General features: G+C 38.3%; 1 protein-coding gene across 1 annotated transcript in view; it reads left to right on the top strand.

The window, feature by feature from the left end:
• Window positions 1–10794: 10794 nt before the first annotated feature.
• Window positions 10795–16755, top strand: part of LOC114023520 (N-acetyllactosaminide beta-1,6-N-acetylglucosaminyl-transferase-like) — a 31325-nt gene continuing 25364 nt past the window's right edge. Inside the window, exon 1 of the mRNA XM_027836229.1 lies at window positions 10795–12159. Within this exon, the coding sequence (XP_027692030.1) occupies window positions 11244–12159 (916 nt within the window). The 5' untranslated portion in view covers window positions 10795–11243. The remainder of the gene's footprint in view (window positions 12160–16755) is intronic.

Genomic DNA, 16755 nt, shown 5'->3' with positions numbered 1-16755 from the left:
ATAACCCTGGATTTTAGTGCTCCTCTGACAAATTATTTATTTTTGCCTAAAGCCTGCCAGACCTGCCAAATGTACTTTTCGCATTCTTTGACTTTATGAATTTAAAAGACTTTTCCTTCAAATTTATGAAAGTCAGTTATTCCACCTTTCCTTCCATATGAGAATGGTGGTTAATTGAGTGATACATCATTAGGGTCTATATCTAGAGAAAAAATGGACCTCAAAAGTCATCTAGTTCAGCCCCCTCATTTTATGATTGAGGAAACTGAGGACCAAGGAAGCTGTCTCATTCTAGATCACAGGTTGTAGATATCAAAAGCAGAATTTGAATCCAGCTCTTCAGACTCCTTAACCGGTATCCTTCCCATTGTATCACAAGGTCTAAAATGTGCCCAGAAACACAACAGATTTCACATTGGCATAGACAATTAAACAAAAGAAATAGGAATGAAAGAAGACAGAAAAATAAATGTTAGTACAGTTATACTTCATTATATCTAGCTGAATTTAGAAGGTAGACGTTGGTACAGTGGAAGAAACGTTATCTTTATAGACACTGAGGTTCAAATCCTGTCTCTGACATTTACTTAATGGATACCCTTGGGCAAGTTATAAAAACTTCCTGAGACTCAGTTCCCTTATCTGTAAAATGAGGGGGTTTGGCTAGATGACTTTTGAAGTCCCTTTGAACTCTATCTATAATATTCTGAGTCTAACATAAAGTATAAAAAAGCATAATTTGCTGAAGATCACAGCAGGTGGCCCTTCTGGGCAGCTGAAAAGTTTCCAGTGGGACAAGAAACCTAGAGAGTTACTCCCAGCCAATGACAATTTCTCTCGTCAATTAATTGTAAGGCATCTAGGATAGCCACTTATGTAGTGTAAATGTAAACTTTAACAAACATTTCCACTTTTGACTGAATGCTTCAGTCTTGGACAAGTCACTCAGATTAGACTTCATGATATATAAGGTTTCTCCTACTTCTAAATGCTATGAACTAAGATATGAAGGTGTTTTGGCCTGCATAACTGTAAGGAGTACCTACCCAGATGAGATGATGGATCCATTGACACTATATCAGGGAGATGTTTAGACCAAATGATCAACTTATCATGCCTAATGGCCACTGGTCTATTACTTAACAAATGCCCAGATACTTTGGATACTTTGAGTGACACTATCTACTGCAGAAAGTGCATGCCTAGAAGACTTTTATAGAGAAGTCACACAAGGCAAGCATTCACACGGAGGTCAGAAGAAGTGATACAAAGACTCTCTCAAGGTCTTCCTGAGGAACTTTGGAATCAACTCTCAAAAGTGGGAGACACTGGGCTCAGGACTACCCAGAGTGGCATGCCCACTTCAAAAAAGGTGTGGTGCTCAAAAGAAATGTGAGATGTACAAATTTAGAGTCATCTCCACTCCAAATGTTCATATGGACTATTTGTGCCTGATCTGTGGTAGAGCCTTCCAAGCTTATTTTGGTCTGATAAGCCCCAGCCGAATGCTCTGTCCTTGACCCCAACATAGTGATGTCATTTTGGTCTTTTTTGAGAATGAAGGACAACAACCAAACCACCAACATTATCAGACAGTTGCCTTGGCTCATTGGTTTGGAAGTTGCCATACTGAAGAAAATGAAAACTCAATTTTTCCTCTGGGGGAGCATCCTGACATTGAGCTTTCTTGCTTTTGTGGCTTTGTTCCCATGTTGAAATAATGGGAAAGAATTATTTCAACACTCACTCCAAAGAATGCCCTCCTCACTTATATCTATGAAGCCAAACCCTACCCAGCTCAGATCCCACCTAATCTGACCTCTTCTCCTCTCAACTCTCAAATCTGTACAACTCATTTGGAAATTAAACTATTGCTTTATATTGCTGTTTATGTCTTCACATCATGAGTAGTTCATCTCCCCAAATCACCTATGCTAGGTGGCATAGTAGATAGAGTACTGAGTCTTGAGTCAGGAAGATTTCAGTTCAAATCTAGTCTCAGACACTTACTAGCTGTATGACCTAGGCAAGTCATTTAACCTATGTCTGCCTCAGTTTCCTCATCAGTAAAATGAGGATAATAATAGAATTTGCCTCCCAGGATTATTGTGAGGATCAAATGAGATAATATTTGTAAAATGTTTAGCGTAGTGCCTGACACATTAGGTGCTTTAAAAATGCTTGTTTCCTTCATTCATTCAAATAGACTATTCTCCCAAGCTTTTTGAGAGTAGGGGGTCATCATGTCTTACCCTTTTTTGTACCCCCTAAGTGCCCAACATATATATATTGGAATCTCAGAACCATAGAATATTAGAAATAGAAGACACCTTAGAGAATATTTAGTCCAACTCCCCCAATTTGCACATGACACAAGTGAAACCTGGAAAGATTAAGTGATTTTCCCAAGATTGTACAGTAAGTTAGTAGAACATTCCTATTCCTATTTCCTAAAAGTATGCCAAAGAGGATTGGTTCTACATGGTTCTGAACCTTATGGCTTAAAGATAACCAGTACTGTCCTCTTCTTATTAGTAAGTGTTCACCTTCAGAGGGCACATGGTTGTGGATGCTTCTTTGGTTATGCTTCAGGTTTTAGACAAAGAGAGTAAGGGGGCATTAGGGTACAGTAAAAAGAATACTGGTTCTGGAATCAAAGGACCTAGATTCAAATCTGTGGTTCTCCACTTGTCTACCTGTGTGACCTTGGGTATATGGGGCTCAGGTTCCTCAAGTATAAAATGAAGGGGGTTGAATCAGATGACTTTTAAGCTACCTTCCAGTTCTAAAGCTATGGTCCTATAAGAGTTGATTTATCAGGGATAGCACATTGAACCAAGATTTATATGGCTAATGTAGCAAGACCTGGAAACGTGGAAGTCATCAGGCAAACCAGCAGATATAGCAGTACGAGAATGTTGGACTTGGAATCAAGAAGATCTGAGTTCAGATCCTACCTCAGATACTTACAAGCTGTGTGACCCTGGGCAGATTACTTAACTTCTCTGGACCTCAGTTTCCTCATCTGTAAAATGTGGGAGTTTAACTTAATGGCCTCTAAGGTCCCTTCCACCTCTAGATTTATGATCCTCTGAAGGTGCTCTTGAGTGATCTTTACCTATATTGACTTTATCTATCCAGGCTCTTATAATCGTAATACAAGCTACCCTAGTTTTTTTTAATGAGGAAAGTAAATATTGCCCATAACTAATGTATTGATAGTAAAGGCTTCTGAGGGAATAAAGGCAAAAGCTTTTAAGATAAAACTTAAAAGGAAAGAAATTTTCATTTAATAGGTAGATCTATGCAAGATAACTTTCTACTAACAAGGAGTCTCAAAAATTACAAACAAAGCAGCTAGAGAAGCTCAAGGAAGTCAAGTTTTTATCTCTTGCCTCAATTCTTTTCTCTTAATGAAGGATTTTATTATAGTATGAACTCCTAGGAAGAGCCAAACAGCCACGTATGGACTGCCCAGTTGTCCTACAAGAAAAGAGATGTAAGATAACTACAGGAGTCCAACAGATGACAGGTCACCCGCCTTATGTTGAGAAGCAGCCAGAGGAAAGTTAACCTATAAAGAGCTTTTAATACTCAAAGCTATTAGAAATACCTTAGAAATTTAATTAGAAATTTAATACTCAAAGCTTTCAGTGTGTGTGCGTGTGAATGGTGAGAGGGAGTGGGAATGGAGATGTGGAAATGGCTACAATAGTAACAGCTAATATTTGTGTAGCATTCTATAATTTATGGAGTATATATATGCATATGTACACACACATGCAATATGTATACATATGTGTATATGTGTATGTGTGATTTTGTTTGATTATGACAATGACCTTATGTGAAGGTAGGTACTATAGTGCAGATTAATAAAACCCCACTTTAGAAAAAAAAGAAACTGAGTCTCTGAGAGACTCAGAGCTAGTGAGGAGTAAAGCCAGACTTAGATTTTCTGATTTTTGATCCCATTTTAATTTTCTCTCCCACCTACTTCCCCATTAAAAACAAAAACAAAACCCTCATAACAACTATGCATAGTCCAACAAAAGAAATTTCCCCATGGTTCATGTCCAGAAATGTATGTCTCATTCTGTATCTCACATCCATCACCTCTCTGTCAGGAGGTAGGTAACATCATCTGTCTTCTGGAATCAGGGAGGATTAGTCTGTCAAAACTATTTGTCTTTATAATATTGTTGGGATCATATAGATTGTTCTAGCTCTGTATACTTTATTCTGCATCAGTTCATGCAAGTCTTTCCAAATTTCTCTGGATAAAATACAGACTCTTTGGCCTGGCTTTAAGTTCCTCCACAGCTGGGGTCCAAACTACCTTCTTAGCTTCATTCCTCATTCCTCCCTCTCTGATATTCTGCACTATCTCATTTTGTCTTTGTAGCCTAGGATCCTGCATAATACCTTACCTATAATAGTGACTTAATAAATGGTTGCATGGTATCAGTTAGTGCCAGGCTTGCAGTCAGAAAGACTCCTCTTCATGAATTCAAATCTGGCCTCAGACACTTTCTAGCTGTAAGTGACCCTGGGCAAGTCACTTAATCTTGTTTGCCTCAGTTTTCTCATCTTTAAAATGAGCTGGAAAAGAAAATGGCAAACCATTCCAGGATCTTTGCCAATAATTAATTAGTGTGAAAGTCACAGATCACAGGAGATCCAGGCTATTCATTTTCCTCAGCAGATCACCGTGTAACTGATTTGGCTGTGGCCATTATTTTTATTTTTTTTAGCAAGAATGAAAAAACTGTCCATGCTGTTACAAATAAACACAGATTAAAATATTTTGCCTTGATTCAAGCCAAGTCGACAAGCAATTATTAAGTACCTGCTATGTGCTAAGCACTGGGAATACAAATTAAAGCAGAAAGACACCCCTTGACTTCAAGAAGCTTATATTCTAATGAAGGAAGGCAATAAGTAAAAGAGAACTGAAAATGAAGAGTGGTGAAGGTGCCAGACTGGGGGCACAGGAGAGAAAGTCCTAAAGAAATGAGTCAGCAATGCAGCCTGGGGAGGATGAAGACTTTTGATCAGGGGAGTGACACAGTCAGATTTGTAACTTTGGAAGATTATTTTGCTTTTGTTTTTTAATTTGATTTTTATTATCGTGAACTTGCCAAAGAAAATTTCTTTATACAAAGATGATTAGAAAAAAAGGACTGCATACCATGAATCTTTTTGTACAGTATGGTTCTTTTAAAGTATATCATAGATTTAACTTGGTGCTTCCAATGCTGCCCTACTTGTCTGTGTCCTCTTCTGCACTTCTTTTTGTTCTCTCTGTGTTATTTTAGTTGATCTCTCTCTTTCCTTTTAGTTGATCTCTCTCTTTCTTCTTCTTTTTTTCTGGAATCACCATCACTACACTTCACACACATGAACTTTCTCATAACTGTCCCCCCCCCTTCATGCACACAATAAAAATAAAAACCTTCCTTTGGAACAAATACATATAATCAACCACAATAAATCCACATTGGCCACGTCTGAAAATGTGTGTTTCATTCTGTACCTTGGCTTATTACCTTTCTGCCAAGAGTTGGGAAGCATAATCCATCATCCATCTTCTGAAATCTTGACAGGCCATTGCATTGATCAGCATTTTAAATCTTTCATAGTTGTTTCCCTTTACAATGTTGTGATCACTGTATACTTTATTCTCCTGAAACTTCACTAGTCATCAGTTCATAAAATTCCTCCAAAGTTTCTCTAAATCATCCCTTTAGTCATTTCTAATGGTGCAATGCTTAATCACTGAAGAGGCATTGCCTCAGTCAAACTGAGACCTGGGAAAGACCTTAACCTAAAAAGGCCAAGGTTTCGTACTGCATCTGGGGTCATCCCTATTCACCTTGATCTATATCTTGCTACTGGACCCAGATGGCTTTGGAGGAAAAAGTGAGGCTGAGACTTTGCACAGTCCTCCCTCACTTAAATCCAATTTACTTGTAAGTCATGGCATCACCTTCCTGATGTTATGATCCTCTTAGAGAATAAAGGGCAAATAACAATATTACAATAAACAATAATTAAGCACTCAATATTTGCTGGGGATTGTGGATACAAAGAAAAAAAGATAGTCTTTGCCCTCAAAGCTTACAGTCTAATGGTAAAAGACAACACACAAAAGAAAGCTGAAAAGGAGGTGGAGAGAGAATGATACTCAAAAGAAGGCAAGGTAGAGAATCCAAAGAAGTCCAAAATGAGGGTATCTAGGTGGGCAATGAAATGTCTGGTACAATAATATTCCATTCAGTTAATATTATCATAAGATTTTTCAGCCATTGCCTAACTGACAGCTACCTACTTTGTTTCCAATTCTTTTTTAACATACACACAGACTCACACACACACACACACACACACACACACACACACACACACACAAATGGGTCCTTTCTTTTAGTTCTTTGGAGTATCTATGAAATGGTATGCACAATTTAGGGACTTTTAGGGTATAGTTCCAAATTACTTTCCAGAATGTTTGGATCAGTTCACAACTCCATCAAGAGTCAGTCCAATATTTATTAAGCACGTATTATGTGCCAAGTACTGTGCTAAGCACTGGAGATACAAAGAAAGGCAAAAATAAAATCCCTTAATTTGCCTGTCCACCCAAAGATCCTCCAACAATTATCTTTATCCTTTGCCAATTTGATAAGTATGAAGTAGAATTTCAGGATTGCTTTAATTTGTGTTTCTTATATTGATTTGGGTTATTTTTCAAATTGTTAATAATCAGCTTTTCTTTTGAGAAGTCTACATTCATATCCTCTGACCATTTATCTATTGGGGAATGGCTCTTGTTCTTATATATTTGCATCAACTCCCTAGATATATTTATTATCAAACTTTTGCCAGAGACTTTTGCTGAATTTTTTCCCCAGTTCATTGATTCCCTTTAAATTCTAAAAGCATTAATTTTGCTTGTGTAAAAAAATTTAATTTTATGTAATAAAAATGGTCCATTTTTTTCTTCTATGATTCTCTCTATCCTTTGTTTGGTCAAGGGATTGTCTTCAACTATAGTGGTAAAAGGTATCTCCTTCCCTGTTCAAATTTGTTTATGACGTATTTTGCATCTGATGTTACATATAGGGGGCAGCTAGGTGGAGCAGTGGGTGAAGCACCAGCCCTGAAGTCAGGAGGACCTGAGTTCAAATCCAGCCTCAGACCAAACACTTGACACTTACTAGCTGTGTGACCCTGGGCAAATCACTTAACCCCAACTGCCTAAGCAACCAAAAAAATAAAATAAAATAAAGTTACATATATAGGTTATTGCATGAGAATTGTTTTAAACCTGATTTCTTCCAAACTGTCTTCCAGTTTTCCCACTGGTTCTTGTTCCTTATTCAAGTGGTTGGAATTATTGAACACTATGCCACTGGGTACGGTTGCTTAAGAGTCTTGTGTACCTAATTTGTTTGACTAATCAACTTTTCTATTCTTTAATAAGCATCAAATAATTTTGATGATTACTACTTGGGACCATAGTTTGAGATCTGGTATTACTAGACTTCTTTCTTTTCCACCTTTTTAAAAATTGTTTACTTTGAAATTATTTATCTTTTGCTTCTCCAAAGAGAGTTTGGTGGGGTTTTTTTTTCTTCTAATTCCACACAATAACTTTCTGGAAACTGAAAATGTATCTGGATAATATTATCTGTCATTTTCATTCTATTGGCACAGCCCAATTATGAGCAATTAAGGTCTCCAATTATTTGTGTCTCTATTTCTGCAATGAGTATTTTGTAGTTGTGTTCCTGTAATTCCTGCACATGTAGAAATATTACTTTGGAAGTGTGTGATAAATAGTTGGAGAGGAGAGAGACTGAAAATTGGGGAGGATATATTGATAGTCTGGATGAGAAGAGGTAACCTGACCTGTTATAAGCTGAATTATGCTAACAATAGAATTGCTACTGTTGTTCAGTAGTTTAGTCTCGTCCAGCTCTTCATGACCCCATAGAGGATTTTCTTGGCAAAGATACTGGGATGATTTGTTATTTCCTTCTGTGGACTAAAGCAAACAGAGGCTAAATGACTTGACCAGGGTCACACAGTTAATGAGTATCTGAGGTCAAATTTGAACTCAGATCTTCCTGACTCTAGGCCCAGAGCTCTATCCACTGAACCAGAATAGACAGGTATAATCACAGAGAGGTTGTGGAGGAAGAATCAACAGGACTTGTTATCATATCCTTCATCTTCCGCTGAGAGCACATAGAGGAAAAATACTGAGATATAAGTATTTGGCATGGAAAAGAGAGTACTATTTTGTTAAAGCTCTGTTCAAGGAAGGATGGAAAACAAAGTAAAGAATAATGGAAGAAAGGAGCTTTCTTGGTTTCCTTCACAATTAGTTCTAACTTATTGGTACATTTTGAACGTAAATTCCAAATTGTCCATGTAGTTCTGCTTTATGACAATAAAAAATGCAATTACTATGGTTTCATTTTGGGCAATGTTTTGTTAAGATTTAATCTAACCAGGTGAGGAAAGAGAGATTTAACAAGAAGAGTGAAATGGAAATCTGGCCATTGTCCTGAATAATAACAATAATAGTTTGCATTTACATACCACTTGAAGATATGCATAACCAACACATTAGGAGGCGGTTATTATTTTCTCCATTTTACAGATAGAGAAAACTGAACCTGAGAAGTTAAGGGATCTAAGATCTCTCAGCTAGAAAATGTCTTTATTGGGATTTGAACTGAGATCTTCCTGACCCTGAGCCATGGCTTTGTTTGCCACACACCACCTCTCTATGATGAACTTGCTCTATGTAGACTGATAGTTTGGAAAATTCAAGCTTTCAAAAAAAAAAAACAAACCAACCTTTTTCCTAGCTTTGGTACTCCCTCCTTGGGAAAGTCACTTCCCCATTTGGGGCCTCAGTTTCCTCCTATGTAAAAGGAGGAGATTGGGAGATGGTCTCTGAGGGCTTTTCTAGCTCTGAAACCTAAGATCCAACAAGATACTCTGATTTGAATTATAAAAATAATGTCAACAAGTATCTTCTCCACTTTAAACCAAGTAGATATAATACGATGCAATACTGGACTATCTCTAATAAATTAGTTTCCATCAAGTTTAAAATATCTCCCAGAATGAAAGATATAATCTATATATATTTAAGTGGAAGCCATTGATATCGATATCCCCTCTATGACTAGGATTACATATTGCACTTACTCATTTTCTTCTACACCACAAGAATTGACATATATTTTGTTTTCTTTCTTAATCTTACAAAACACAGAGATAATAAAGAATCAGAGCGTCATTTGTTATGAAGGGAAAGTGTAGAGAGTGACAGGGTTAAAAAGGTGGCAAGAAGAACAGGGATATTTCCTTCATGGAAAGGTTTCTAGTTGGGGATGGATAATACTACACAGCCCGAAGGTCAAAAGTTGAAGTAGGGGGCAGCTAGGTGGCAGCTAGGTGGCGCAGTGGACAGAGCACCTAAAGTCAGGAGGACCTGAGTTCAAATCTAGCCTCAGACCAAACACTTGACATTTACTAACTGACCCTGGGCAAGTCACTTAACCCCAATTGCCTTAAAAAAAAAGTTGAAGTGGGTGAAGATGTTGACTGGATTATCTCAGGTAAGAAAGAAGGAAATATCATAAAGGAGAAGTTCAGGAGTTGAAAGTAACGTGAACTTTGTTTCAAGGATTTTTTTTTAACCAAACCTGAGATTTCATTGATATAGAGGATGCTCAGTGAAGAACATCCCTCCACGAATGCAAATCACCACCGGCTCTGAAACTTATATATTCTCTTAGAAAGTTGACTAGTACACTGAGAGGGTAAATGGCTTCCCCTAGAGTACATAGCTAGTATGTGTCAAAGGCATGATTTTGAAAGTGGGGAAGGGAATAACCTTTTATATAACAGTACCCAGGCTCTGTACTAAGCACTTTACAAATATTATTTGATCCTCACAACAATCCTGCAAGGTAGATGTTGTTATTATGCTCACTGTGCAGATGAAGAAACTGAGGCTAACAGAGGTTGTGCCTTGGCTAAGGCCACATAGCTAGTAAGTGTTTGAGGCTGGATTTGAACTCCTATCTTGTTGACTCTAGGCCCAGCACTGTGCCACCTAACTGCCATAATTTAGGCCCACATTTTCCTCAGAGATCAGCTCTCTTTTCTCAGAGGAAATTGCCTCTTCAGAAGCACAAAAAGTTGGTGGTGAGTACCTTTGGGGAAAAAAAAACCCAATATTTAGACAAATAAGGTACTCAGCCTAGACTTAGAAGTTATGCACGGGTTATGTGGCAACTTCTGTTCCAAGCATTATTCCAGTACTCATTTAGAAAATAGAGGAGTTTTTCCATGAAAATTACCAGAAGCATGAATTATTTAGCCAACATAAACAAGTCATTGCACAGGTCTATGCTCTAGACCCTTAATTTGCGTTGTTCTTATTCCAGTGGAGGAGAGGGAAAGAAAAAATATTTAAATGAAATTTTCCCTGTTTCATCTCTGTGATGCTTCTGTTTTCCTTTCCAAATCCTTTAGAGGAAGTTTGTGGTAGCCGTAAATGAAAACTGGCTCACACTCTGTCTGTAGTGTGAGCTGCTTGTCTGTGCAATTGTCAGCTTGCCTGTGAGACGACATGAGAGAAGATAAGTTATATGTTACGGCAGCGCTGTGAGAGGTTGGGAGGTTGGGGGGAGGCGGGGGGGGGGGGGGAGGAATGCTACAGCCTGTCCAATGATTAGCAGGAAATAGGCTTGCTTGCCAGGACTCGGCATTAAGATTTTGGCTTTCACTTTGCTAATTCCCTAAAGGGTAGCCTCCCCCACTTCCCTTTCCCCCAAAAAGGACAATATCAAAAGAAAAATACTCGAGAAGCTAATCTGGAAAGGAAAAGCGGATCCTGGGAGTTCAGAGTTGCTCCGACCTACGGAACAACAGCTTGCAGATGCAAACGGGGAGCCAGGGAAAAATAGGCTGGGCTCAAGCAACCTGCTACTGGGATTTAGACAAAGAAGGCTTGAGAGAGGCAGAGGAAAGAGGAGGGAACGGTTCCTAATGTCAGCTCGGGGAGGGAAACAGCAGCCAGGCTCGGTGAATGAGATGGAAAGTGAACACTCCGCGTCCTCCTGGGCAGAAGAGGCAGCTGTTCCGAACAAAATACCAACTCAGGTGGAAAAGTAAGTTTGGAGCAAGCACTTCATGATTCTGACTGTCTTTGAAACATGCCTTCGTTGATGCATTATCTTTTTGTAGTTCCTATTTTTACTGTAGTTATTTTTATTCTGTTCTACATGTTTAATTTATATAACGATCAAAGCCTTCAGAGGCTAAATATAACAAACACTTTGGTTCTAGCCAAAGTCTGCAATTCATTTATCAACGGGAAAACATCTTTCCTATGGGAAAACACGCTAACAGTATCTGGGAAATCTTGCAAGGAATACTTGCTCCAAAGTCACTACATAACAACCACTCTTTCAGAAGAGGAGGCTGAATTTCCTTTGGCCTATGCAATGGTCATACATAAGGATTTTGAAACCTTTGAGAGACTCTTCAGGGCAGTTTACATGCCTCAAAACGTTTACTGTGTTCATGTGGATGAAAAGGCAACAACTGAGTTTAAAGATGCTGTGGGGAAATTGGTGGGCTGTTTCCCCAATGTTTTCCTTGCCTCCAAGATAGAGCCAATAGTCTATGGTGGAATATCCAGGCTCCAGGCTGACCTGAACTGCATGAAAGACCTTGTGGCCTCTAAGGTTCAGTGGAAGTACCTCATCAACACTTGTGGACAAGATTTTCCCCTGAAAACTAACAAGGAAATAATCCAGCATTTGAAAGGATTTAAAGGGAAAAATATCACCCCAGGGGTGCTGCCTCCTGCACATGCTATTGAAAGGACAAAATACATCCATAGAGAGCATCTGAGTTCAGAGGCATCTTATGTAATAAACACCCAAGCATTAAAAACCCCACCTCCCCACAATCTGACGATTTACTTTGGCTCTGCTTATGTTGCCCTTACAAAGGAGTTCATCAATTTTGTTCTCCATGATCAAAGGGCCATTGATTTAATGCAATGGTCTAAAGACACCTACAGTCCTGATGAGCATTTCTGGGTGACACTCAATAGGATTCCAGGTATGTATATCTATTTCATTCCTGCTAACAAGATAAAGTATGCTAAAAAGATCTTTTGAAGAACTGATTTTTTCCCCTCCTGTCAGAAATAGAACATAAATCTCATTTCATTCAGATTCCAGACTAATATTTCATAAGCATAATTTGAAATAATGGTCTTTGTGCTAGAAGACTGTAAAACTTGCAGAATTCTACCAAATACTGGAAAGTGATGTTCAGAGAAACCATTCTGGACTGAATTCTGGACCTATATCCTCAGCAGAGCTCCTTGAATCAAGGAAATGACACTTTTCATTTGAAATAGCAGGCTTCTGGGAGTTTCCTACAAATCACTTTCCCCTTCTCCCAATCAAAGAGATTTGCTATTTGAAGAAAGGAGCTTATTCAGAAAGAAGTCAACTGAACCAGACAACTTTGGTAACAGTAAGAAAAAACTGACCTTTGTTTAGGTCAATGGGAGGCTATAATACAGGAAAGGAGGGAAGAGGAAAAGAATGTTTATATAGTGCGTAATATGTGCTAAGGCACTGTACTAGATACTTTTGCAAATATTATATCTCATTTGATTCTCACAACAACACTGTGAGGTAGGTGCTATAATTATTCCCATTTTACAGTTAAGGAAATAGAGGTTAAGTGACTTGGTCAAGGTCACACAGCTTATAAGCTTCTGAGGATGGATTTGAATTCAAGTCTTCTTGACTTTAGGCCCATCACTTTATCAACTGCACCACTTGGAAGAGCTCATAATTGTATTTAAGATGTGATATAGAGCCTTAAATGTTCTGTTTGACTGCTCTCACTAGAAAACAAGATATTGGATTCCAAAATCTGAGTTAGTTCACAGGGTGTTCTGTACTTGTTTGGCTTTTTAAAATGTCCTTTTGATGCTTTTTTTGAACACAGTAATGCACCACTTACCAAACACACTCAGCTTCTCTTATAACAACAACAAATATTAAGCAAAGCCATTCCATCCAATGGCTATAGCTGACAGTGTACATATGTATATATGTAACATTCCAAACTATTGTCTATCTATCTTTCATCTTTGGAAAGAAAAGTATGATTTAGCAGCAGTCATCTGAACCAAGTTGGTTATCACTTCCAATCTGAATCTATTAGGCTTTTTGATTGAATACAGTTGTCTTGTCTATAACGTTATCTGGGACTTGCTTGTAAACTGTTGCTCCTGATTCAGTCCCTTCGCTTCCCATTCATCTGTCATCCCCCTCTCCTTGTTTGTTATCTCCACTTTATCCTGTATGTTTTATATTTGCAAATGGTTGTTTGCTTATTGTCTCCTCCATTAGATTTTGAGTTGCTAGAAAACAGGAACTATTCTTTATTTGTTTTGGGTTTTTTTTTTATGCCAACACAGTACAGTGCCTAGCATATAGTAAGTGATTAATAAATGCTTAGTGACTTGACTTTTCAGCTTTTTTTATTATGTTAAATATTTGCAGGTACTTTTGCCAAAAAGGATAGAGCTTATCCAGCTGATAGAATTTCAATTCAAAAAGACAAACATTTATTATGCATCTAAATTATGCAAGATTCTATAGAAAAGCCAAATGAAAAAATAACCACCAGTGAGCACCCCCAGTTTTATGTATGTCCCTCCTCAAATTCCGTATCAAGTTACATACGCATTGATCTCCAACCACAAGTGTCCCTGTTCTCTTTTACACTTGGCCAGTAGATAGATGACAACATCTTTCTGTAGGATTTAAGCCAGCTCAGGCACAGTTCCAAGTCTGCCCTTTATTAACAGAATATCTTTAATCATAACAGTTCTTCTATTTTTAATGTCAGGCTTTATAGAGAATAATTGTTTCTGCAAACGTACTCACTCACTGTATGCTAAATGTCTATCCTGTAAACCTGTTATTACCACAGTGTTCTCCCTTTCTTTCTTCCCTCAGAGGCCAAAAAACCCAGTTAATGTCAGAGAGTTCATTGGCATTCCACCTCTCCCAAAATAATCATCACATGAATTTAATAATGCCCCCCACCCCCGACTGCAATGGGAGAAAAGTTTGGTGTTCATTTTTTTAAATGGTGTAAGAAAGTAAACCGAAAGAAATTGAAATAAAAAACAAACAAATGGATATGGTTGTTATAGAACAAAACTGTTGATTGCATACATCTTGTTCTTTCATTGTATTTGTGTACAGTTTAAGCTGCTTTTTATTAGTTTGTGTCCTTAAGGACTAGACTGTCTTCTCCAGCATCAGAGAGCATGCATTCCGGAGCAGGCAGAAAAATGTCCACTTGTCCATGGCCAACCTGACTTATACTTAGATAAAATCAGCAAGCATTTATTAAATGCCTGCTATGTGCCAGGGATTGTGCTAAATGATAGAAAGAATCACTCCTCTGCTAGTTTCTTATCCTTTGGCTTCTTGCAGTTCTTCTAGAAAGATGCAGGGACTTGTTAGAGAAGGGGGGGAGGAGCCAATGGTAGATGCCATGGCAACACACCCACACACACGAGAAGCTTAAACAGAGCAACCATGTGCTGTCTTACTTAGTATGTTTATGAAGATGGAAGAAAACAGGACAGCTTGCTTTATTCTCTTCTTTACCAAACCTCTAAACAATTTCATAGGGAATTATGTGGGGTTGTTTTCTGGTTCGAGGGTCAGAGATTCAGACTTTAATAGAAAGATGGAATCTCAGAGTGAGAAGGTACTCTGGGGTCATCTTATGTAACCTAAACCTGAAACTGAATCCCTTTGATAAACTTCGGGTATTCATCTGATCTCTGCTTGAACACCTCTCCTGAGGCAGACAGAACCCACTACTTCCCAAATAGTCCATTACATTTTGAACAGCCTTGCTTGTTCTTCCTTTCATTAAGCCTGAAATCTCCCTCTCTACAACTTCTGCCCATTGCTGTAGATCTGGGTTCTGGGTTCTGTGAAAAATGAACTCAAGCTCTCTTCCACATGGTAGCCTTTGATGACAGATATGTCTTTGTCTTCTATACCTCCCTCCCAATTCTTTTGTTTTACAAGCCAAATGGACTCATTTCCTTAAAATGATCATAATAGAATAAGAGTTAACATATATATAATACATATATATAGTATTTTTTAAGCTTACAAAGCACTTCATATATATTATCTCCTTAAAACCATCCTGTAAAGTAGGTGCTATTATTATTTTCATTTTAACAGATGAGGAAACTGCGGTTGATGGGAGTTAAGTGATTTACACAGGGTCAAACAAGAAGGAAAAAAGCATTTATTAGCTCTTGCTATGTTACGGACATTGTGCTCAGTCCTTTACAAATATCTCATTTGATCCAGAGAGTCACAGAGGTTTTGCAACCAAAACAGGTTAAAAACAAAAAACTTTCTTGATCCCATTGTGGGAGAGAAATTGGACCCATGTGTCAGGGCCTCCTCTTAGTAGAAGACCCAAAAAGTAGGGTTAAACCTTGATTTATATATTTGTGGTTAGATAAAGAATCAAACAGTGCAGTATAGCAACAGTAGTGAGGCACAACAGTAACCATGAGGCAAGGTTATCTAGTGACAAAAAGTCCATTCATCACAGGGCTTCATGTCTGGGCCTGTTAGTGCTTGTCCAATCTCAGAGACCATCACTTCTGGGATTTAGTTGTAGCAGTGTTCATCCGGTGGGTAAGCGCAAGGGATTGTTGTTATGCCACACTCAGGACACAGCTTGCTTGCTGGGCCTTCACTCTGGAAAACAAGGCGTCTTCTAATAGTGAAAAAGAGAGGGGTGATTTTGGATCCTGACAATCCTTACAACAGCTCTGGAAGGCAGGTGCTATTATTCCCTTTTTACAATTAAGGAAATTGAGGCAAACAGAAGTTAGGTGACTTGCCCAGGGTCAGACAGCTAATAAGTGTTGGAGGTCTTATTTGAACTCAAATCTTCTTAACTCTGAGTCCAGTGCTTTATCCACGACACCATTGAACTGCCTAGAGTCCAGGTCATATAGCATAGTTTTCAATCCCCTTACCCATTCTGTTCAATGTTCTTTGGATATATTTTAGCTCATAATTGATAAATGGTTGAAGGCAGTTCTCAAGTAAACTCATGCTACCTATAGCCATATGAATTTCCTTTTTAAAATGAGGTACTGGGGAAGGTAGGTGGCACAGTGGATAGAGCACTGGCCCTTAAGTCAGGAGGTCCTGAGTTCAAATCTGGCCTCAGACCAAACACTTGACACTTACCAGCTGTGTGACCCTGTGCAAGTCACTTAACCCCAATTGCCTAAAAATAATAAATAAAAAAAAAGAAAGAAAATTTATAAAATGAGGTACCTCTAGCTGAAAATAATACTTTATATATGGGCCATCTGGGTCAGAGTACACCATGACCATCATCTTCTTCACTATGAATGCTATGCTTCTATTTATTCAATCTAAAGATTATTCTATTAATAAGGTTAAGAGTAGTCTGCACTCCCTGACTTCCTTTACTTACCCTTCACTTCATTACCTCTTGTCATCTGTTCACCCTTCTACTAAAACAGCTCTTTTTAAGGTCACCAACGACTGTCTTAATTGCTAAATTCAGTGGCCTTTTCTTAGTACTTGTCCTTAACCTTTCTGG

This window comes from Vombatus ursinus, unplaced genomic scaffold (genome assembly GCF_900497805.2).
Source record: "Vombatus ursinus unplaced genomic scaffold, bare-nosed wombat genome assembly UNPS02000577.1, whole genome shotgun sequence".
NCBI classification, from domain to species: Eukaryota; Metazoa; Chordata; class Mammalia; order Diprotodontia; family Vombatidae; genus Vombatus; species Vombatus ursinus.
Note: the sequence above shows the minus strand (reverse complement) of the source record. Positions and strands in the feature narration are given on the sequence as shown.